At 39.7% G+C, this 23,291-nt stretch overlaps 1 protein-coding gene across 2 annotated transcripts in view; it reads right to left on the bottom strand.

Annotated features, from left to right (window-relative positions):
* Positions 1 to 2,659: 2,659 nt before the first annotated feature.
* Positions 2,660 to 23,291, bottom strand: part of tafa5l (TAFA chemokine like family member 5, like) — a 44,758-nt gene continuing 24,126 nt past the window's right edge. The window contains exons 3-5 of one of the 2 annotated variants that reach the window (XM_067527969.1): positions 19,806 to 19,933; positions 6,332 to 6,379; positions 2,660 to 3,990 (exon numbers count right to left, since the gene is read on the bottom strand). In XM_067527969.1, coding sequence (XP_067384070.1) covers positions 6,356 to 6,379; positions 19,806 to 19,933 — 152 coding nt within the window. In that variant the 3' untranslated portion in view covers positions 2,660 to 3,990; positions 6,332 to 6,355. Of the gene's footprint in view, positions 3,991 to 6,331; positions 6,380 to 19,805; positions 19,934 to 21,381; positions 21,684 to 23,291 lie in introns of those variants that run through there. The other variant, XM_067527968.1, reaches the window with a different exon arrangement.

The raw sequence follows: 23,291 nt of genomic DNA on the forward strand, positions 1-23,291 counted from the left end.
CAGTGCCGAATGATTTGTCCACGCTGAACCTGAAGGCTCTCTTTAAGAGAGGATAGGTGTCCCACAAGGGCAGACACAATCCATTTTCTAAAAGCAGAAAAACAACCTGCAAGGACAGAACTGTTCTGTCAGGCATTAGGACTCACGTGAGCAGGTGTGTTCCCCAAAGCTCCCGTGCACATGTGGCGTCTCTTGTGTTCCCACACCACCGTTCTACCATGACTGACAAACATCTATTGAATGTCGAGCCACAGCTACAGCAAATATTTGCACATTCTTTAATTCATCAATCACTGGGCATATTCCCAGCTGCTTGTACTAATTGATGGCCATAATCATATCCTAATCAATCATCTCTGCACTTTTGTTGTGATCATAATTTGTGCAGGGAGATAATTTTCAATGAAGCCCACACTCCACTTATAAAGAGCGATGCCTACAGTAACGTTTTTTTAACACATGTATATTGCAATGCAAGCCGTGTAACTATTTATGAGGAACAGTGTTCTCTTTTAACAAACAAAAGAATGAGCATAAAAGTGCATTTTTTATGTTTTGAATGAATTATTATTAGGTTGAAGAAACAACAAGACACCAAGAACTGTTAAGATGAGCTAGAAAGTGTAACTGTGCTCGTCAGAGCAGCATAATGTCAGATCATTGTCTGCTTCTGGTGAAGTGAGGGCTTTCTGAAATCCAGCGAACGTACTGTGCAATGGCAGGGGGCAGGATACCACCAGCGTAGCATTTGTTGATCCTGGCAGCAGCCCACATTCAAAATGGTGAGACAGCAAGAGAGACATTCAAAATGGAAGAAAGCAGCAGCACCACCAGCAGCAGCAGCAGCACCAGCGGTAGGGCCTCTCTGTAAGAACATCTCTGAGTGGGAGTTGAGTGGGAACACTGGGTCGGCAGCAACTGCATAAGCCAAACATCTCTTCTTTCTACAGACAAGTGGAACGAGTAATATTCATGATTATGCTGTGTTACATTTTGACCTTTCCTTTTACAAATATTATCTGCTTCTGTTAGTCCGTGAAGATAATTACCTGTAGCTTTGAATACACAAAGAAAGACACATATATTAGATTTAGGTTAACTACGTGTTGATTTTAAAGGATATTGAAAACCGTCAATTAAAAGCAGAAACTTTTGTGCTGTTTATCAATCTTAGTCACTTTAACATCATCATTTCATTGCAGTGGAGAATATGTAGTTATGATAAGCAGTTGGGGGATGGGGGTTATTTTCATATAACAGCATGCAGCACTCTTGTCAATGTTTAAAATAACTTTGTACTTATACCTGGAAGGCTGCATATACTCAGTCACTTTATTACTCATCCAAATAATATTTATGCAGAACTTGCTTGAAGGCTGGTGGAAGGTGGTCTACTACACCTCTTCAGATGTGAACAGCACTCAGTAAGCTCCCACTCTTTGTAAAGTGGCATAAAGACAAATTATTTTGAACAATCTTTGGTGCACAGATTGAAAAGCCACTACCTACTGGTATCATTCAGATGCATTTTTATTTCTGAAATGATGGTGAATTCGGGGGTGAGAGATTGAGCTATAGGCATTTGTTAATAAAGCAAAGGTTGGTGGTTAATAAGCCTTGATAAAATCACTTATATAATTATAATTCGCTGTGTGCTGAGCTGGTGCTCTATTATAAATATATCATAGAAGGTGCAATCTAATTTAATCTCAGCCTGCACAAGAAAATGTGTTTTCCCAGTTTGTGGAAGATACTGTTCCTGTGTTTGGGAAAAAACTGCCAAGAGTTTAGCATTTTTCAACCACAGCCCCTTTCAAAACAAAGCATTGTGAAATAAAAGTATAAAATATTTATATTTAGACATTATAAAACCGACAGCCCTGTCGGTTTAAAAACTCATCCTCAGCTTGGGGGCCTATACAGCCCTTCCACGACACAACTTACACAACTTAGTCTAATGATACTGTATGTGCAGATATGACTGCCTACTTTTGACATTGTTAGACCGCTTTATACAATGAGAATACATTTGTTTTTTCTGTCCTTTTTTATATTTTACAACAAAATCTAGCAGCTACTTCTGCCTTGTTTAGTGTGAGTGCAGCAGCAGTTCCTGCATTGACAGTGAGTCAAACCAAAGGGACAATTTATTTACGGTGAGTGAAAACCAAAGAAGCGATAAATGAAGGCAGCATGAAATCAAAGGTACGGGATCAGGTGGAAACAGTCATTTTGTCAATACAGAAACCACCGATGACTTGAAAAACACACACACCAAGTACACATTTCTTAGCTCCCGGGAGCAGACACACTTTATATGCTCAAATGTGTACATCAACATAGAGATGTACAGGGATTTTAATACAAAGACATGACAAAACAGGAAAGAGACACATTAATTGGAACACCTGTACACTACTAGGAAATCTACCTGCACTCACCCTGCAGGAAACACTACCTGTGTGATGGTTATTTGGGTTGTGTGTTATGTCATTCTTTGTTTTGGAAATGTCCTCCTTGTGTTCCCGTTATTATGTACCTCTTTTCCCAGAAGAACGCCTCTTGGGCTCTTGCTTCACTCCCTTTGCAATGCAGTCCACAGAAGTTTTGTTTTGCTATTGGTCAAAACATTTCATATCAAAATATAGTCAGTTTAGACAAGGGTTCTCAAATACATTTAATCACACATGAATTGATTTCAATTACAGAAGTTAACTTATTTGACATATTGTAGATCTTTCCCCAGTTTCAGTAATATTTGCCCCAATATAAATATCTCTATGAACTAACAAAAAGACAACAAAGAAAAGAAATGAAAAGGCAAACTCGGGATTCATCCATGACGCGTCAAATGAGATCCAACATCTGTAAAATCACAAATGTTTCTTTTTGCCAGATGAGCTCTGGTCTGGGCGTTTCCCAAAACTATACAAGAGTATGAATAATGTATCAGACATGACTTATTTCACAGTGTATCTCTGGATGTGTACACAGACTCACACACACAAGCACACCCCCCAGCCCCCCAGCCCCCCCCCCCCAAAACACACACACACACACACACACAGTATAGACTGTTAAGATGAGCTAAATGCTCCCGGTGGTGTGTACAAGATGCGTGAGGTTGTTGATAAAAGCTACTCTTCTAGTCTATGTTGGCACCACATAAAAAAACATAAGTTAGAAGCTATAAGTCATCCAAAATGTCCACATGTTGTCATCACAACCTTTATTCACTAAGGAAAGACTGTCAGCTTGTTTCTGTCGTCTCTGTTGTCGTTCCATTCATATCCTGTGTGTGTATGCAGAGATTCTGGATTCCAAGTCCACGGCCTTGTAAAGTTTCACCCAGCCAAATGAGAGAAATGTGTAAAAGGCTTGAATCCAATGGACAATACGGCCTGGTTCAAACTCAGTAAAGTCAAAACTCTGCAGCATTGAGCTGTCATTAAGGAAACTTGGCTGGGATATAACCCCGGACACTTCATAGTGGCAACAATAAAGAAGATGAAGGGATGGACTTTTGAAAGATCTTCTGACAAAGACTAAATCAAGCTACAAAGGTATGAAAAATCTTCAAGGAGCCATGCCCTGCAGACCAGAAGGCAGCTAACAAAAAAACCAAAAAAAAAAAAAAAAAACAGGTAGGTACTTCAAGAAATATCCCTCTGCCCTGTTTATGATGGTTCCTTACAGGGATTTTGTTCCATGATGTTTCTGTGAATTTGGCTGCAATGGTAAACCATGCTGCTCACTCGAGACTTCACAGAGTTCTCACGAGTGACTGCAGAGAGGGTTTCACTGTGGTGGTTGGAGAGGCTCAGGGTAATTTTCTGTTTTTTTTTGTTTTGTTTTGTTTTTAATTTTTTTGATTTTTGTTTTTTTTCTACTGAAGGTCAGTTTTTTAGCCTCGTTGGTGAATAAACACAATGTTCAGGTGTAGTGACTGGCCTCACTACATTCCTTTTTGTAGCATGGATGTCAATGAGCCTGTCGAGGACAAGAGAAATTAAGATCATTACACACAAACTTAAAGTAGTCAAAGCACATTATGCAACTTGAGTGAGCACTAGCTTGAGAATCCAACCAGCTCCCTCTCCCTGCTCCACTTTGCTCTTCTACCATCTGCCACACTCATGCACAGCCCTTCAGGTATCAGCTATTATCAAATTAAATTAAATAAGAATGCTGCAAACCTTACTTAATATCAATCATTGAGATTCCCTGATAATAGAATGAGGCTTACTTAAAAAGCCTTTAATAAGTGAATAACTCTGCACCACTGTCAGTGCTAGAGTGTGGGTAATTTTCACAGGAGGCAATAAGATATTTCTGTCACAAACATGTTATGAAAGTTTCATGTTGTGGTTTTAAGCTGCTATCATTTAATAAATGTGCTGACATATTTACCCGTTGTGTTTAGTAACAAATGCAAAAGTCCCTTTTATTTTAAATTATGGTGGACATTTTCTGCAACACAACAATGAAATGAATACTATTGCATTGATGGATGTAAATGCAGGCAACAACACAGAGGTACATGTCTTTCATCTACTGTAGACCAATGTGATTCATTCAATAAATCAAAAATTAAATCACCTTAATAAACCAAAGCAAGTATGGAAATTTCTTTTCTTTTTTGTCTTAACTCACACGCGGCTGCCATTTGAAACAGACCCAAACCCCCTTCCTGTAAATTCAATTTTCATCAGCGACAACTGCAGCAAAAACACTTTATATACAGCATGTGAGCAAATTAAGACTTCAACGAGAGCCATTCTATGCCTCTTAACTGTTGGATATTATACAGCAGGCAGCAAAAATAAACTTTTTATATATTTCCCCATTTGTTCTGTTAAGTCTTGCTTAGAAAGGATGAAGCTATGCGAAGTTGGTTAGAGTCCCTCAGATTTCTGGATGGTCAATGATTAAGGCTTTAACAGCAATAAGGTATTAAAAACCAATCACTAATGCAGCCTGTGGAAAAAAAAGCCTTTTCTTCCATTTCTACCATTAATGCAGTAGTGCGAGCTTTTGTTCTATAACAGCCTGAATAATGCTAGACATTAATGTAATGGGGCCATCTGAATGACAACTCCTCCTTTACATAAACAGTTGGCTAAAATGAGGTGGTCTCCCAGATTTTGGTCTCCAAGATTTTCCAGAATCCTAAAAAGGGATTTGTCAATAAGTGTATGCAGTAAAATATTCCTTTGCACATGGAATAGATTCCACCTGCAGTTAATGACTTAATTTCGCCAATCCTTTGCTGAAAACCCATTTGAATGATAATAGAACTTTGCCATGAGTATGTCATATGGATAAATCCATAAATGTTAATCTATAAATGATTCAGGGTGACAGTGGACAAATGTGACACACACAACTGCCCATATAAATCATTCAGACACTTAAATATGAGTTGGCAAATTCACATAGAATTGCACAATTTTCCAGAGCTGGCAAATAAATATTTATGACGTCCCCAATTCCTCCTTTCTCTGTGTCCTTGGTAATTGTACGTGATTCATTTTGTTTTCTTGGTGGAGGAGGGAAAATCAATCTTAGAATATTGGCTAGGAGACATAAAGCATGCAGATTCCAAATGCCTGTGGTTTTGCAGAATATAAACTCTTCAGGGATACTCAGTCACTGTTGTCAGGAGAGGAGTTCTGTTTAATTGTTAGTAGATTTCCTTGTTTTTTGTTTTTATTTTTTTAGAAAGAAAGTAAAATGTTTGTGGAAGTGAAGTTCACCTTTGTGTCTGACTAACCAGCTCCTAAATCATGTTTACCTGCCAACTTTTGAAAATAAAATATGGACTTGGTTGAATTTAAAGCAGGTAGCCAAATCCTCGTTGTCTTTTACCACGTCGTTTAGAAAATCACATAAAAATTTGCTTTCTCTCTCTGTCATAAGAGAAAGCCCCAACACTTAAAGTAGACTCCCTTTTATGTAGCCACCCTGGAGCTTTTCTTTTTTCCTCCTCTCCTTAAAACACCTACATACAGGGAAATGGTGGACTCTCATGTGTCTTCTCCAAGTCCTGGATGATCATTATTTACTCTCAGTGGTTAAATCGGTTACTGAAAACACATGATGAATAGACACTAATGAGAGAAATATTCCAGGTCTGAGCTACACTGAACTGTTGTACAACTGAAAATGGAGGCATGAATTCTGCTGTTCATCACATTCCCCTTAAATCTAATTATGTCTGCTTTCTACAAGGCACATGAAAACTTTTTTTATTGCTTCTATGCCAAAGTGACCTGAACCTTGGGTTATACACTCAGTATGCAAATTATACTACAACACATCATTAACTCACGTAAGTGCCGGTTTCCTCTGCATCCTACGATGGCTCCTTGGGCAAAGGCTGAAAAAAATAAAAAATAAAAACAGAAACCAGAAGGTCAGCATTAGAGGAACATGCCTTGTCTTTGCTAAAGTTTTATTCAACTTTCCTTCAGCGTATGAGCCTTGGATGGAGAGCAGCATATGACCATTTAAAAGCACAGATGGCCTGTCGTCCAAATATATCTAAAGCAAGACAAAGGCAGAGGATTTTGTTCTCTCCTACTTTTTATGACCTCTGAGGATGCCACTTCCCTCCACGGTCCGAATACATGAGTTGATAATGGCCATCTCGTCATCCTTATTAACAAGTGAGAGCCCCTTCATTTGTTGAACAGACAGAAAAGTTTTATCACATTAGCTGTAGGACAGAGTGATAAACAGTGCTCTGCTTTGTTCCTCTGTGAACAACTTCTTGCCTCCATTCATCTTGAGGAAAACACATGAAAACACATTGTTTTCCCCTTGACCGGAGGAAGAAAACAGCTCCCTTGCATTCCTAATATTGGTGAATGAGCCACTTTTGTGTAGATAATGACTCAGCTAATCATAATCAGGAAGCTAATGATCTGTTCACCCAATCAGAGGAGTCAAGGCGAGACAACTGTTTGGGCAGCGCATTGGCATTCCCAGCAGCCTCAGTACAGAGGCCGACTTGGTATTCCGCTGCCTGCGCTGCCTGACGTGCTGCGATCTGTCGCTCCGTCTGTCCGACCGTCCGACTGGCCGGGGCGCTGTCTGAGAAATTCAGTCTTCAGAAAGCTGCTGATCCATCACAGCTCTCCAGCAGCATGTCATCTAAATGCTAAGTACTCCCACTGCATCTTTAAATGAAAACAAAAAAACGAAATGAGCATGGGTTGGGATGGGGGGAGTGGCTGGAAGGGGTAAAAGCTTATAAGGCCACAACAGAATCTTCAGAACAAACCCATAGCCTTTTGACTGCATTCATTGTGGAGGGAGAGGGCATGTGAAAGAGGGGGAGCTGGGTGAGAGAAATGTGCACGAGAAAAGCCCAGAGATCTTGTTATTACTGCAAATGTACAAGGGAAAAAGAGAAGGGAGTTATTGATACACTCGCCCCAAAGGTTCCTTCAAAGAAAATAGCTGTTGTTTGATTTCTCTCCAAAAACCATCATGAATGCACCCGAGCTGCTCCCACAATAGAACACCTTCCCTCTCCCTCGTCTCCCTGTCACAGTCCAACTCTTTACTATCGATTGGAGGGATTCTTGAAGTCAGAGCAGAGTGCTGAGGTGGCAGCAGTGGCTGGGACTATTAACTGCTCCTACTAATTAAAAGGGTAACAACAAGGTGAGTCCGGCCCCATGGGACCAACTGTGCAGGAGACGGAGATGACTGTTTTCCTGCCACCGGTAAACAGTGCTCACTACCTCTGGTGTTACGTGACAAGAATCCAAGGACATCAAAGAAATAATCATCTCCCAGCACGAGGGATGAGAGAGATTCACAGATAAGGACCAAGAGAAAGAGTGGAGCACACTAAAAAGCGCTTTGCTAATTGGTTATGTTAGGCTGAACCTGAAATATTTGGACCACGTCGCTCAGCTCGGGATGCCCTCACAACATCATCCCTTGTAAACACTGAGCACTGTGCATAAATGATAAAGTTTCGCAGTTCAAATGACATATGCAGCCTGAATCTTTGAGTAAGTGCCAGTGGAGATTGGCAAAAATATTAAGGGATTCAATTAACTTCTTTCCTTATCATCAACACTGCATATTTTAGGATCAAAGTATATTTAAGATACAATATACTTAACATTGCACAAATAAAATCCTCAACCAAGGTAAGATTACCTTTCCCAGAAATGTAGCTGAGAGGGGAAAGCACTGCAGGTACAGCAGAGCTCTTGTTTGCTGTGTGTCAAAAGGAAAACAAAGCAGATACTAAAGGTCCACCCAGCTATTATGGAGACAGGCTCTGTGCCATAACTGCAGTAACTAAAAATCTCCCCCCAGGGTCTCTCCTAACAAGTGGACTCCTGCACCAGACCTAGTTGGTTTTAGCAACTGGAGACTCATAGAGGTTCCAGTCATTACCAGCCAGAGAGCTGCTGTTGTTATTAGGCTAACAAGCATAGCTATAACCCACTGAAGACCCTGAGTGGAAGTTTCATGCCCAGAGTATAAGCCTGGTCCAAAAGCATCAGAGCCTCAGATCCGGCACTGTCTCAAAGGAGCAAAAACAGCATTAGTTCCAGAACATCTGCCTAGATTCAACTCCTGTGTCATGGTGGATGAGAGTGGATTTGTTGGGCTGAAGTTGAGTGATAAATCTTAATAAACGTTTGTCATGATGAGCGATCCCTGTCACATTATCATTTTTTACAAATCACATGAAAATCAATGAGCAGAGTGCTTAAATTGGCTTTAACTGTGTAATCATTACAGTGAACATTAAGCCTGCATACATTTTTATTAACGTTACATTGCACTGCATGTTAATGTGCAATGTAATATAAGTTTAATTAGTTTAAAGCAGTGATGTCCTGTCCTAAAACAAAGACATATCTAACAAAAATGGACTGAAGAAGCAAATTCTCCTCTTATATAGCGCTTTTATCCACACACTGATTGGCTGCCATACAAGGTGCTCACCTGACCCACCAGGAGCAACTTGGCGATTTTTGACCAAGGACATGTTGACATGTAGCCAGGAGTCGAACCCCTGCCCTTGTGGTCCGGGGACGACTGCCTTACCAACTGAGCGACAGCCGCAATCGCTTAACATGTATTGTGATAACACCAGTCAACCAGATTTAAAGAGACTGTGTATTGATTTTCATGCCAAATGGAAATGTATGCACAGCAGAAAACATCAGGGTGGAAGGTAAAAATGGTTAAATGTGAAGTGCAGTTTGGTGAACTACACTATAATTTACAATATGTTGATGATTTGCTTTGTTTATAAAACCTTAATCTACACTAACCAAAAAAATAAATAAACTTATTGTCAGATAAAGTCCAATTTATTTATTCGGAGATAACCCTAATGATTACTTAATGGGATTTACAATTTGTACAGCGTATAACACACTCCATTGTTAGAACCTAAAACTTATCTGAATCAATAAATATGTACTCATCTTCATCTCAAAATAGGCCCTCCTAAACAATTTGGTCTTATGGCATTTGATGTATTACACAATAGCGTAAAAAAGTGGAAATGCTTCAAAATTATACTGAAGCATTTGAGAAACTGTGGCTGCTGTGTCTGCTTTCTACCATTGAAAACAGATTGGTTTGTGTTTTTATGGTGGCTAGAATGATAGATTGCAGCTAGCCGCATCATTGATAGCCGCAATAAACTATTTATTAAAAATACATAAACACAAGAACCAAAGGGCAAACAAGGCTTCAGAGCTTTGAAACAGCAAGCTGCTGCTGCTTTATTGTGTCCAGACAATGGACAGGCTTTCTGCATTACTTATTAAAAACCCTATGTTGAAATGTGGCCTATGACTTTGACAATTTCACGCCAGATGAAGCTCTGGAGACAAGCAGTATGCAGGGTAAAACACAAATGGCAGTTCAAAGCCTGCCAATGACAGAACTTCAAATAGGGGAGCGGCGTAAAGTGTGCCAAACGTGACAGCAGAAGGGCCCACATTCAGTCCTGGGTTATGACAGACAAGAGAGCGGGCAACATACGTCTAACAAAGGCAAGGGAAAAAATAACTCCTTTAAAAGATGGTGACAGTATGAGATGAAACAAAAACAATGCTCTTTTACACCCTGTGAATGAATACCAAAGAAAACATTTTGATGCTGTAAATGCAATTATGACACGTCCTGCAGATTACATGTTCAGTAGATTACACGCGTGTAAAGAGGAAATGGAGAGGTGGGATTGGTTTAGCTGTTTCTCTCTATTCTAAACATCTCTATCAATCTAACCTATTTCAATATATTTTCTGCATCAGTCCACACACACCATCTCCTCAAGACTGATGATCATGCCACAGCATCTGACAAACAGATGAGGTGAAGCCCAGCGAGTGCATTCTTCTTTCCAGCTTGATAAATAGAAGATCTGTAAACGAAACTGAAATAAAGAGTATATTTGCTTATCGAGTGCGACCTCTGTGTTCTCTGCGTATGTTTGGCAGGGACACGCGTGTTGTCTGAACGTCAGTCATTCTCTAAATGTACATCCACAGGCAAAGCAGCCTGTCTACAGTATGTCATGTCTGAGGATCCAGAGGGAGGCTGTCAGATAAAATACGACAGGGCCACTGTCAGCTCACAAACAGGAATGTATTTGAAAGCCTGGAGGTGAGCCAGTAAATTATAAAAGCTGGACTCATGTTCTTTTGTTTTTTATTGTTGTATGCGTCAAAGAAACAGTAGTGGTGCAATCACGCCATCATGTTAACAGTTATTAATGTTTACATATGTGTGAATGTGCATCTCTCTTATATACGGCTGTAAAAAAAAAGTTGTTAAAGTAAAACTATTTTGTCTATTTTTCTATTTTAATTGAAAGACTGCTTAAATAGATTCTAATACCAGCACCCAATTGTTGGAATTTACATTATGGTGCACAAAATTTAATAATTTCAACTGCAAATGAGAGTGAAAACCAGCAGAGCACTGAAGGACACGGTGCACAGCATGCATATCTAATATTTGAAAATTGTCAGGCCTGGTTCTTTCCCCAATGCATTTTGTAGATGCAAACATTTCTCTAATGACCTCCAGTCCTGATTTTCTGGCTAATATTTCCTTGCTGCGTTAGAAACAAGACCATATATAACACATTCTTTTACTGAGGAGGCATTTTTAGTATCTGGATCCATCTGAGTCTTCAGTACAAAGTGCTGCTATTCAAGAAACAACCTACTTTACCTACCTTACAACCATTATAGCACTATAGCAATATACGTGATTTTACCATCATAGACCACCTTATTCTAAAGGATGGATGCCGCTTGTAATTTGCATTTCCAGAAACCAGCTGTGCAACATAAAGTTTGTAAGAGAATAAATTAAATCATCAGCACAATCAAAAAGCATTTGATGGCTCTCTATAATAATTAACTTACATTCGCAGATAAGACATTAGCTGTGTATGTGACCCATCTAGCCACCAGCAGCTTTCAGTCTTTTCATATAAGCTTGTGCTCTGAGAAGATTTTCCGCAGGTTTTGCCATTAGCACGGAGCCCACGTCGGTTACAGGTTATTTCCTGTGCTGTTGTAATACATCAGTCTATGCAGAATGGCATTTTGTGGCGCACATGTGACGCATATATAAATCACCGCATGCAGATTAAGGGTTTAAATAGAAGGTACAGATTTTTTTATTCCAGAAACAGAGAAGCTTTTACAATAATAAATCAGTAGAGCAGAGGGGCCTCTGTTTTTCTAGTTGACTAATGTTTTATTTGGTCTAAACTGGTTGTGTTGCATCAGCAGCAAATAGCAACTTTGTACAAGAACTGCGTGAGTGTCTGCATCTGTTTCATTACAGTAGCGTGTTGAAAAAGGACACAATCAATCATGTACTGTAGCTCCAGCTCCAGCTACTTTGCCAAAAATATAACTTTGTTTTGCAGATACAGTTTACTTTCTGACAGTTTTTAATTGCATGAACTCAAATTCTAAGAAGCACAAATCTAAGTGGGTTGTGATGTTATTCTTGAAGTCTAATTTTATATTTTCTTCATTCATTATTGTCAGATTCCATTAAAAGCCCAACATGACCAACGTCTGTTTCTCCAACTTCTCTAGCTTCCTTTTCTAAATCCATTGCAGAGTGGAGCAAACATTTTTGCAGCATTGGAATAATACACATTTGTTGTTGAAGTAGTGAGTAGAGCCGCAGGACAGCAGAAGAGTACGGTGTGTTTTTGGTAATGAAGGGTCATTTTATCCAGCGTGGCAACAGTGGAGCTCCATGACACAGAAAATGACCAATGTTTGGCTTCACAGGCAATACTTCAATGGGATGAATTTGATGTTTATATGAAGAAAAGAAGCTTACTGGGCTTTGTATGAAGTCTAATAATTTTGAAAATAAGACATCATTCGAGATGCCAAAAGATATTTTTGGCAGCGCACCTGGGACTCAATTTCAAACCTTATTGCTTTCTGTTTATTCTTACTTAGTCACCACATGCTTTCCTATCTCCTCACATTAATGTGACCGAGCCAACCTGAGGTATTGTCATCTCTACCATGGCTCTCCAACCTCAACAACTAATCAACAATTCATTTCAAGAAGGAGTTGTGTCCTGGGAGTGTGTTGTGCTGCCTTTGAGAAGTGATCTCATCAGAAAGTCTGTCTCTGGTCACGTGGATTCCTGGCATGGCAGTGACTGTGGTGACACATGATTTTGGCTGCCTGGCCATTTACCGCAGACATTAAAGCCTTTAGCTAAGCTGAGGTGCTAGCAGGTGTTACATAACAAGAGTGTGGAACTACATCATGTGTGCATGCAATTTTCTCACTTCTTTCATAAGAGGTGAACATTTTATAACACCTTCATAACTGGATGGAACATTTATATTGATGTGGTGCCATGAAGCTGGTTTCCCTGCTCGTTGTGCCCTTAGAGCATCACATTAGAACATTTTCTTTTCAAACACTGGTTTTATTTTTCACTGCTTCTTTTAAAACATGCACCTTTTACTTATTTTTTTTCTTGTACAAGCAGGATTTTGTGTCATATGGCATCCTTTCAAAAAGCCCGCAGAGCTAACTGGGCATGATGTCTTCATGTTTACAGCAACACTGGCAGGACTACACACACTCTGCTAGTTTTGTGCTCCGGCTGATGTTGGAACAAAGAGCACATAGCTGGAGGAGGGCCACCAGAGCTGAAAAAAAAAAAGAAAATGCCAAAAAAAAAAATAAACAACAACAAAGGAACCAAAAACAAACCAAAAAAATAAATAAAAAAATACTATTCAAGTGTCTATGACCTACTGGGTCTTGCTGTGTGTGTGTATTTATGTGCATGCTGATAATTTTACAACTCTTCTATGTTTGGCGAACCTGCCCAAATGCAACCGGTCTGTTTGTCTCCAGGCCACACACCAGCTGAACAGAGGCATTTGTTGTGTAGGTGTAGGACTTTTTTTTTTTCCCCAGTTACTGCTGAGTATTGTCTGAGAGAGAGTGCACATGAAACTGCAGCCTGAATATGATCCAATCAGGGTTTCGAGTACCAACATTTTATAATTTAAGCTCCCTCTACAGTCTGTGAAGTAAGCTCCGAACATAATATTTGGGAAAATAATCTGGTCTTATCATGCACTGAATAAGCATTTCTGATAGGCGTGGTTTCAATTTGAGCCCTTCACTTCATTAGCACAGGCTGATAATGGAGTGCAGTAGTGCTCTCAACAGAGCTCTCATCGAGCAGGGAGCAAGTGATGCAATCTCACAATCCTCTTGCTTGACTAAAATGAGAAAAAATAATTTTGCTGTTCTAAATTCTGTCTGTCTATTTTCTCGATTTTCCACCTGAAGGCCATTTCCATCCTCTGCACATTCATACACATCCAACACACGAATGTGCTCTTGTGTAACCCAGAAATTCACATCCACACTCTCCCTCTAAGTGTTTGAAACCAACCTCCTAACACCCCAACACACCCCTCCTGAATTGCACTTTCCACCTCGGAGAATATCATATGTAGACCTTTCAGTGGCTCACTAGTGAAGACAAATTGCCAACTTGTTTGGGGAGAGGTGGGGGGGCCTCCAGAGAGTGATTCATATTAATGGCTAGCTGGCAGTGGAGAGTGGGCTGCATATTCAAACTCCATTAGCAGGTTAGGCTGGAGTGTGTGACCTGGCAGTGCCACCGTGAGCTGCACACACGGGAAGGCGGGGGGCACGGAGGAGGCAGAAGGGTCTGTGGAAGAGTTGCAGGTGCAAGGGAATATTACATTGTCAATGTGTGAAGTTGATTTTTATTGCAGCACTGATTCATCATACAAAGTCCTTTTTGTTTCATGCTACAATTATCTAATTAATCTTCTAACAACCCCAGTACATCAAAATTATAACAGACATTTTAGCATTAGAGGTCTGTGATGAATCGGGTTGTTGTATTCTGTACATTGTACCTGGGTTATTTTTAGTCAAGTGCCCAAACTGCAAAGAGATGCTCATCTGAGGAGCTCAGAAAATGTGCCTTTTAGACTTTAGTATTTCTTGTTTACAGTACAATATGTCCTAAAAGCACCACTAGAATTCAGCAACAAAACTGGTAAAAAGGACCAAGAATAATCACAGCAATTTGCAATGAAATCTCTGTTACTCAAATAGAAATAATGTGGTGTGAGTGTGGTGTTAGAGAAAGGGCTATTGGGCCACTACATCACGACTCCTCCACTGGGGCTATAAATGTCCAGACTAAACTATATAGAAGTCTGGCCAAAAGCTAATAGTAGATGTTTCTTTTGCTGAGTCAAAATGAACAAACAGATCCCCTTTTTCTATTCTCAGGACAATAGTTGGTCCAGTTTTACTATTTCCATCAGCCCTCGTGTAAGAATGGTCTTTGGTGGTTGACAAGGACAGGTACTGACCCCCATAAACACACCCGATGACAAACAGGTATGTTCCCTACAGGAGGCCACATTAATGTGTTCTTGGTTACACAACAGAGCTGCTTCATTGAGGAATGTTGTTGTAAACTCACCTTCACTCCAAAATAAAGGAACCAAACAACTTTAACACTGTCAGTTGACAACGCTGTCATTTACACATGCACATTCTCAAACTTATCACATGTCACCGATTAGAACAAGGTGTAAACTTCACTTTTTTCACAGCGTTCAAATCATTTCATTAACACTTGATACCTTCTGCTGCACATCTCATTTTCCAGATGTAGCTACATGTTGTGAACATTAATTAGGCTCTCACAATAAAGTGTTTCTGCCCACTCAGCCAGCAAAACACAGATTGTGAAAATCAATCAAGATTGCATCTCGAAGTAATTTTCAACTTTGAAAAAACATCAATAGATTTTAAAGGGCTTCAGAAAGGTTGATAACCAATGCAGTAATGGATTAAGATTTGCAATGCAAACCTGAACCCTGTAACAGTGTAAAGTTTGTTTTTATACATTCAAAACCTTTTGCTTTCCTGTGGTCTGCACCATCAGGCACATTTTACATGTTGTTTTAACCAGCAGTGGTAGTAGCTTGCAAGCTCAGTACTCAAGGCACATTACAAGGAAGAACTTCTGAATGACTCAAGTACAAAAGTACAAAAGTACATGCTTTAAAAGCTACTTAAGTTTTTTCTAAGAAAGCCATGTATTTTAGGCAAAATTTGATCCCATTGATAACATGAATATACAAGTCTTGTACAGATTTATTCAACAAACTCTCAAAGGTGAAAATTAGGCTAAAGAACAGTAAATATAAGAGCCCAAGTTACTTAGTGAGTCATGGTGGAACACAAAATGCACAGTTGTTAACGTTTTAATATAATTTAACCTATTAATTTGTTGACGTGTGGTTAGTCGTTTTAGATTATAAATTATAATTTATAAATTATAATTTATAAATTATAATTTATTCGGTAATTATATTTCCATCAAGAATCTACACATGCAAAATGTAACTAGTAACTGAAGCTGTAAAATGTGGTGGAGTAACAGTACAATATTTTCCTCTGGATAGTGCAGTGCTGGAGTAAATGTACTTTAATACCCACGGTATCAACTCTGATTGTAATGATGTTCTTTAAACATGTTCCCCACAACATGACTTCACATACAAGCACTAATACTGGTATGTTCTGCAATGTGTTTATGTGAATGTGGAGACAGATACTCTCACTCTACAGTCTCTTTCTCACAGATATTCGTGCACAGATGTGGACAGACAGAGCTTGGCCACAGGCCGAATGGCAGCCTGGCCCCTCTATCCTGTTCTCTCACTCTCTCTGCATCCCACTCTCCATGCTCAGGTCTAATCAATCCTCTTTATAGATTTCTTATTTCCATTTATCTTCCAGAATGTGCTTTCCTCCCATTCAGGCCTTACAACAAATACCTTTGGCTACCTCCTCTCTTCTGCTGCCAAAGGCCCACTCTGCTTGCTCTCCTTAAAAAAACGCCAGCATCAATTGCGATTAACTTCTGCAGTAAATCTCTCCTCAGCAACAGCTAATTGAGAATATGCAGCTAAACACATAATGTGTATTTTTGCAAATGTAATGTATGTACAAAAGCAAAACACTAACCTAAGTGTGCTGTCAGAGTAGATTACAGAACAGTGGGAATGCATGCGTGAAATCTGTCCCAGCTGCCCAGGGCTGCTGGACTTACGAGGCAGAGGGACGAGAGAGGTAAAGAGACAGCATGAGAGAGAGAGAAAGTAAAAATCAACAGACCCAGACACAGTTTGACCTTTAGCCTTATGTACCTGATGATGAGGACAGCAGTTTCTCCTGCTCAGTTCATCTTGTCATCTCTTGCTGACATCAACATGCTGTATCGTGCTGTTTCACTTGCTCCGTCTCCATGAGTTACATCCCCCTGATTCTACTTCAGTCTCTCTCTCTTTCTCTTTGTTGACATGTTCATACCTGAGGCAGACATCCGTGTGTTTGCTGCTGTTTGAAAAGATTTGGTCTTTTTCTCCATTGTTTAGTCAGCTGCTATATCTAATATATCAGTTAAGCTCAGATCAGTTCTGTTGAATGGGAATAGTGATCAATGTATTTTTAAAAATGCAGTGTATTGAGGCATTGAGGTTCAAATTCAGAAAAATCATAAAATGTTGCTAATGTTACCCGTGATACCTAGTTGTCGTTGAAAAGAGCACATATTATTTTATTGTTTGGTCTTGAAATTTCCATTCAACACACTTGTTACTCAAAGTTATACAGTCCTGCTTTAATTGTTAAGGAGTTTGCCTCTAGGCCAAATCAACCTGGCAATTTTGGGCAATTTCTAAGCAGAAATAACTTGTGTTGAAAGCAGCTATAATCAATACATTTAGGCAGTAGATGGATAGCAGTTCGTCATTTGTGTGGTGAACATACAGTAGTGAAGCACATAGTTCCTGCAAATGCAAATGAGACCAAACACGGCTGAAAAGAGGAAAATACTTAGTCGGCATGACTCCAACTAAATGCAAATATTGCTCAGTATCTATTAGATGTGTAAATAGTGAATTGTAATGTCAGTCAGTTTACTGTAAAAAAAAAAAATATAATATAATCTTAAATATAAAGCAAATCATCATCATGACCATCATCATCTTAGCTATACTTTGCATACCAAAGTATAGTTGATTATTTTTTTAAGGTAAGCTGACAGCCCAACTTCCTTGAATACCTCTGAGACTTGTCCTCAGAGAACTTGTCCTGCACAAAACAATCCCATCTGGACTTTTTACAAGGACGAACTAATATGAATTTTGTATTTTGTACACATAACTAAAGCAGTAGAGAAAAATGTTTTACACCTTTTTAGACCATTTAAGGTGTAAAGGTTCTAAAGGAGAAAATGGGGCCATTGTTTTTTAATTGTTAGTTTTGTAACATTTCTCTTTTCATTCCAGATGAAAAGAGATGAACTTGAGATTAGCTATCACAGGGGACCATGTGGTACAGAAAGAACAGTAAATTTATCAATTTCCACTGAGCATAGAGTTGTACAGTGTGAAATAGCCAAGTGGCATAACGTGAACCAGACAGCCACACTGAGTCCTGTATCCATGGAGACTCAATGCCTGGAGAGCAACTATTTGCTGGCCAAGTTTAAGAGTGTTGTCATCCATGGCTTTCAAACGGATTTCTAATAACTCTTGTGTTGCAAAAAACAAAACAAATCCTAAAAGATGAAGGTAACCCTCACCTTCAGTCAAGGTGGGGTGGCTTTGTGCTTGTTGTGTATCGCTTCACTGCTGAATCATGTAGGAGGTAATCAGTGCTCAGTCAGCTCTGCGGCATTGGCAGCTCTGATACATTGGATGCATGTTGCACTGTTAGAGGGGCCTACAGAGGACCAGATGCCACCATATTGAAGGCTTAAAAAATTCAGCATGTTTTGTATTCATTTACATCTCTCACAAAGTCAGAGAGAGGTCACAAAGTACTGTCAGCTATTATGTTTCCTAGTATTACACTGATATCTAAAACAACTGATCTCTTTGTTTGTGCAAATGCAATCATCTGCTCATATCTGAGTCCACATATTGTTAGTTTTCGACATTTTACCATACGTGTGCCTGTTTGCTTAGTGCGTAAATCAACATTAAATAAACAGCAAGTTGCTGTTGAATTGTCCCTTAGAAATTCAAGCATGTTGCAAATAAGTGATTCTACAGCAGATGTTTTCCTTCAGCAGCTGATGATTGATAATGATTTGTGCTTTAAGAATCACCATTTAGCATTACGTAGTGTACTAGTCTTCCCAGGCCCTATAAGCACACGTGAAATCAAACATCAATAAAGAAATTCCAAAGATGAGTTTAAAGAATAAAGACTGAACTGATAAAAATCAAAGATGATTAAAAAATTCTGTGCAGAATCATTTTAAAGATAACTCAACCTTCTTTCACTGGTAGTTTGTTGGTGTTTGTAATACAATACAAGCTGGTGACAAAACAGTCAGCTGCGCATTGGATTTTTTTCTTGATAATAAGAATGAAAATAAGATGAAGTTTGCTTTCGACTGATAGTTTAGTATGCACTTTGTCACTTTAATGTGACCCTGGCAGTGAGGAGCTAATCGTGCAGCTTTTATTAATTCTTCTTCCTGGCTGCAGACCAACAAAGAATAATATTAGCTGTGGGTCAGAACCAGTGATAATGTGACCATATTCATACCATCTTAAGAACTCTTTTCACTAATGCTTGTGCATCTTCAAAAATGTCTTCACATTATCATTAGCGTGCTAATGCCAAAGGAGATTGTTATTTGGATAGTTCAGCTTGTTTGATTTGTTATAAAAACCCAGAGCAATGAAAAGTTAAACTGTGCACTGAAATTAAACTGTTTCCTTGTTGCACCAGAAATATATGCAGGTGCACCCACTCTGGATTTGATCAAATAAAGTAAACTAAATTCTTTTGAAATTTTTTAAGCAGTATATATACAATGAACAAGAACAAATCATGTTTACTTGTGTTAAATAATTTATTCTTGTTAAACCAAATCATGGTTGCTTGATTTAATCAAATCCTGCATATTTTTTTTTTTATGAACAAAGAATGTTTAGAAGTTTTATCTCACAGAGAGCAGTCCCACATTAGTTTAATTATTGCAGACACTCAGTAGAAACTTGGATCCCGACCTGCTTTCTGACTGAAGTGCTCTCCCTCTATGCCCTGGACTGAGGCTTCACATGATACTGACTGGCATCAGCTTTCAGAGGTTGTCTGTAATGCAAATGTGGGCGCGATGCTGTTAGGTGCATACAATACTGTCATGTCTTGTAAATTACCGTGACGGTCTTGATGCGACCGCTGCCCCTGGTGCAGGTCCAGCCAGATCTGTTGAACAGGAGGCTGCACACCTCCCCCTCCAGGCAGGGAGCCATCTCACACCACTGACGGCTCCGCACTATTCGTGCTGCGAGGGCGAAAGACAAGAGGGTAAAGAGGCACATTAGACCCACGGAGAGACTTTACAATGACAGTTTTGTGTGGAACAAATAAGTTCAGACAGGAAAGCATCTTCATATGTTGATGTGTCTACAAGCCTGTAGTATTTAAATTAGGTTCTTGTTGAACCACCATGTGTGAATCGTGTGCAGTAGTAACCTTTACAGTCCAGCTAACAGTCCATAAATTACTCTTCTGCTAATGCCATCTTTTGCTGCAGCTGCAGAAAGATTGCCTATTCCTTTTGACATTTTGATAAATGTTTATCCAGGTAATTCAAGGTAAAGAGGAATTTGTTCAAATTTACAATATAATGATGTTGGATTTTGTTTCCTTGTAGCTACTCTGTCTAATCTTTTCCTCAAACTTGCTTTGAATGAACAATAAACTAAGCAGATCTGTCAGAACGTCGAGCAGTCTTATGATGCCTGTCTGTTAACCATCAAGGTACATCCACTATAAAGTATATCATAACAATCATGGGCAATTCTTTGGACAGCAGAAGTGACTAAAGCTGCACGGCAGGAAGAGCAATAATGCACATTCACTTTTGATTTGCAACATTTGCTGAAAAGCCCCCGGACACCTTGTTTCTCAAGCTCAGAGGAATTTCTCTGCAGGGAAAAAAGCAAAAAGAAAATGAAAAAGCAAGGAAAATGAACTGTAGCATTTTAACAGAAAGTGCACTGAATTAGCGAAGATATTCATGAGTTATTTTAGCACTTTTATGTGCATTCTAAGTTTTTATCAAGTAATTGCATTGTTTAGCATTAATCACAGTTTTTGTCGTGAAATAGAAGATGTAGTTTGGAAATCAAAAGTGCATGGTGCTGTACATTTTACTGAGAAAATAATAAACTGCAAAGGTCTATATCTTGTCATTTTTCTTTTTTTACCATTATTTGGTACATTACAGTGGTGCATTTGTAAATATTAAAATTGATATACCAGGATACATGCAGCCATCACCTTAACACTGTTTATTGATGCTGACTTTTGAAAATGTAATTTCACTTTTAGCTACTCTAGTAAGTTAAGAAAGAATATCCAGCTGTATTTCTGCTCTTTCTACAAATAGTCATTCAGGTTACTTTCTTAAATAAATGTTTACACAGTTGCGATGCCATATTTAACAGTGTTTGAGCAGGATTCTCTTAGCAAGGCCTTTCTAACCTAAAAATTAGTTTTAGTTTTGAATGGAGATACATGAACATGTTTCACATGATATCCCTCAGACAAGTTAAACATGTTAATACTGAATATTAATGAAATAGCAGGAATTAGAAATTATTTATTAACTTTATCATTGATACTTTAACATGACAGCTGAATTAGAGATAGTGGATTACTGAAGAGAAAGTCAATTAAAAGTCAATAAACTTCAGTCTTCTTAAACTTATTTGTGTGTTGGAGATGTCAGGCTGTCAGAGTTTAAGCAGTGATGCTCTCACTCTCCCTCTGCAGTCCCTCTGCATGACATTGAATTAGCATTCGCCTGTAGTCGACGGTGATAAGCACTGATTGTTCTTTACACAGGGTGCTAAAGCAACACTGAAAGGTTATCAGCTCTCTGCGGACCTGGCCGGGGCCGCTGCTCCTGCCTGGCCACGATCCCCCAGGGCAGCACATTGTGGAACGAGGTAACATGGTTGGTAAATTGAAAGAGAGGAGAGGAACTACAATTCGCTGAATGTCCACGGGAGAGCTGAGAGTGGAAGCTGAGAAGGAAGCAGAAGAGAGGGGGAGTAAAGAGGTGTGGAAAGGGAGGCCTTGTGACATTTCGCTGTGAGGTATTCCTGGTCCAGGCCTTGTTAACAGTCTGAAATTGGTCTTTGGAGTGTCAGACTCCGACTGCTGTTCTGCAACAAAGATCTGTCATCTTGTGGTATTTATCAAGCCGGCTGAGCCGCCCTCATGTACAGTATGTAACCACACACACACACAGACACAATTACCCCTCTGTAGATATAAAGCCATTCTCCCTCAGCAAATAATAGATACTGTTTACCCACTGGAAGAAGAGCTGTGTTTTTTTTAAGCCTGCCTTCCCAGCGTAGTCATGCAGCTAGGAGACACAGCAGTGGAGAAAACAATGCAGAAACCTGTCGTCTCATTGAGTAAGCTTAAGAAAATATTACCAATTTGCAAATAGATTCTTAGAGAAAAATGGTCATTCTGGCTTTCCTCTAAGCAGAGAGAACGACAAACAGAGGAAAATCTGAAGTGACCTTCCTCCTGACACCGCAACATGCCGTGGTGAATTTTCATTTTCGCCGCCATCCATCAGGCTCAACAAAGCGTAGATTTATCAGTCAGTTGCAGATGTAGTTTTGAGTACATTACAGGGCCAGCAAAACTCAATTTCCAGGGCAAGGAATAAAAGCTGAGCTGGCAAAGCGGCGGGAGTGCTGACTAACCGTGGAGTGCATCAGCCCAGCCAGCCCAGAGTCGCGGAGGTTGGCTAAAATAAATGCATTTTTCAGCTGCTGCCACAGTATCCAGGCACTTGATACCTTGCCCTTGTTACTTTTTCAATGCCATCCATGACAGTGTGACTTGATCTATGATGACTTGATGAATTTCCTGTGCCATAAGCTGCAGAGCTCAGTTGGGCTGCGTTTGTTGGGATGAAAGCATTGCTGTGATAACTTCATCAACATCGACATCATGAATAAGTCAAGCAGCGACAAAACGGCATCGCTGCAGTTTGGCTTCAGCCTGTTTCTATCCATCAAACATATCTGTCCAATATGCTGGCACATGCTATTGTAGACCTATTAAAAAGCTTATACGGTACAACCACCCACAACATCAACAGTATCCAGAGTAGACTCTAAGCTTGTGAGTGTAGGAAAATATTTGTCTGCTGCTGTATTTCATGCTATAGTATAATTTACATGCTGCTGAAATTGCCTTTTAAATCACTCTGCTGCTGCACATGGCTGAGAATTATTGTGGCTATGCTGTTATTACTGTTAAGTATCTGCCGTATATTTTGTTTGAGCATGATTTCAGACCTGTTGTGTAACTTTTTCTTCTTTGTGATGGTAGTAATCTGCAGCACAGGTGTAACATCTGACTGCAGTGGTTGAAGAGGGAGACTGAGTTTGTCTGGCTGAAACCTGGATGGCCCGCCCCGTCCACTCACTGTCGGAGTCCCACTCAGGGACTGTGGACATCGGGCCAGGCCCGTCAGCTGCCAGGGTCCCTGCTGCGGTCAACTGTGGACCTCCAGCTAGATCACACGTGAGACCATCTGTCCTCCAATGCACAGTGCCAAGCCCCGCCCTGCCCAACACAACACGGCACTGCCAGACGGGACTCAA

The sequence above is a fragment of the Channa argus genome, chromosome 13 (assembly GCF_033026475.1).
Source record: "Channa argus isolate prfri chromosome 13, Channa argus male v1.0, whole genome shotgun sequence".
NCBI classification, from domain to species: domain Eukaryota; kingdom Metazoa; phylum Chordata; class Actinopteri; order Anabantiformes; family Channidae; genus Channa; species Channa argus.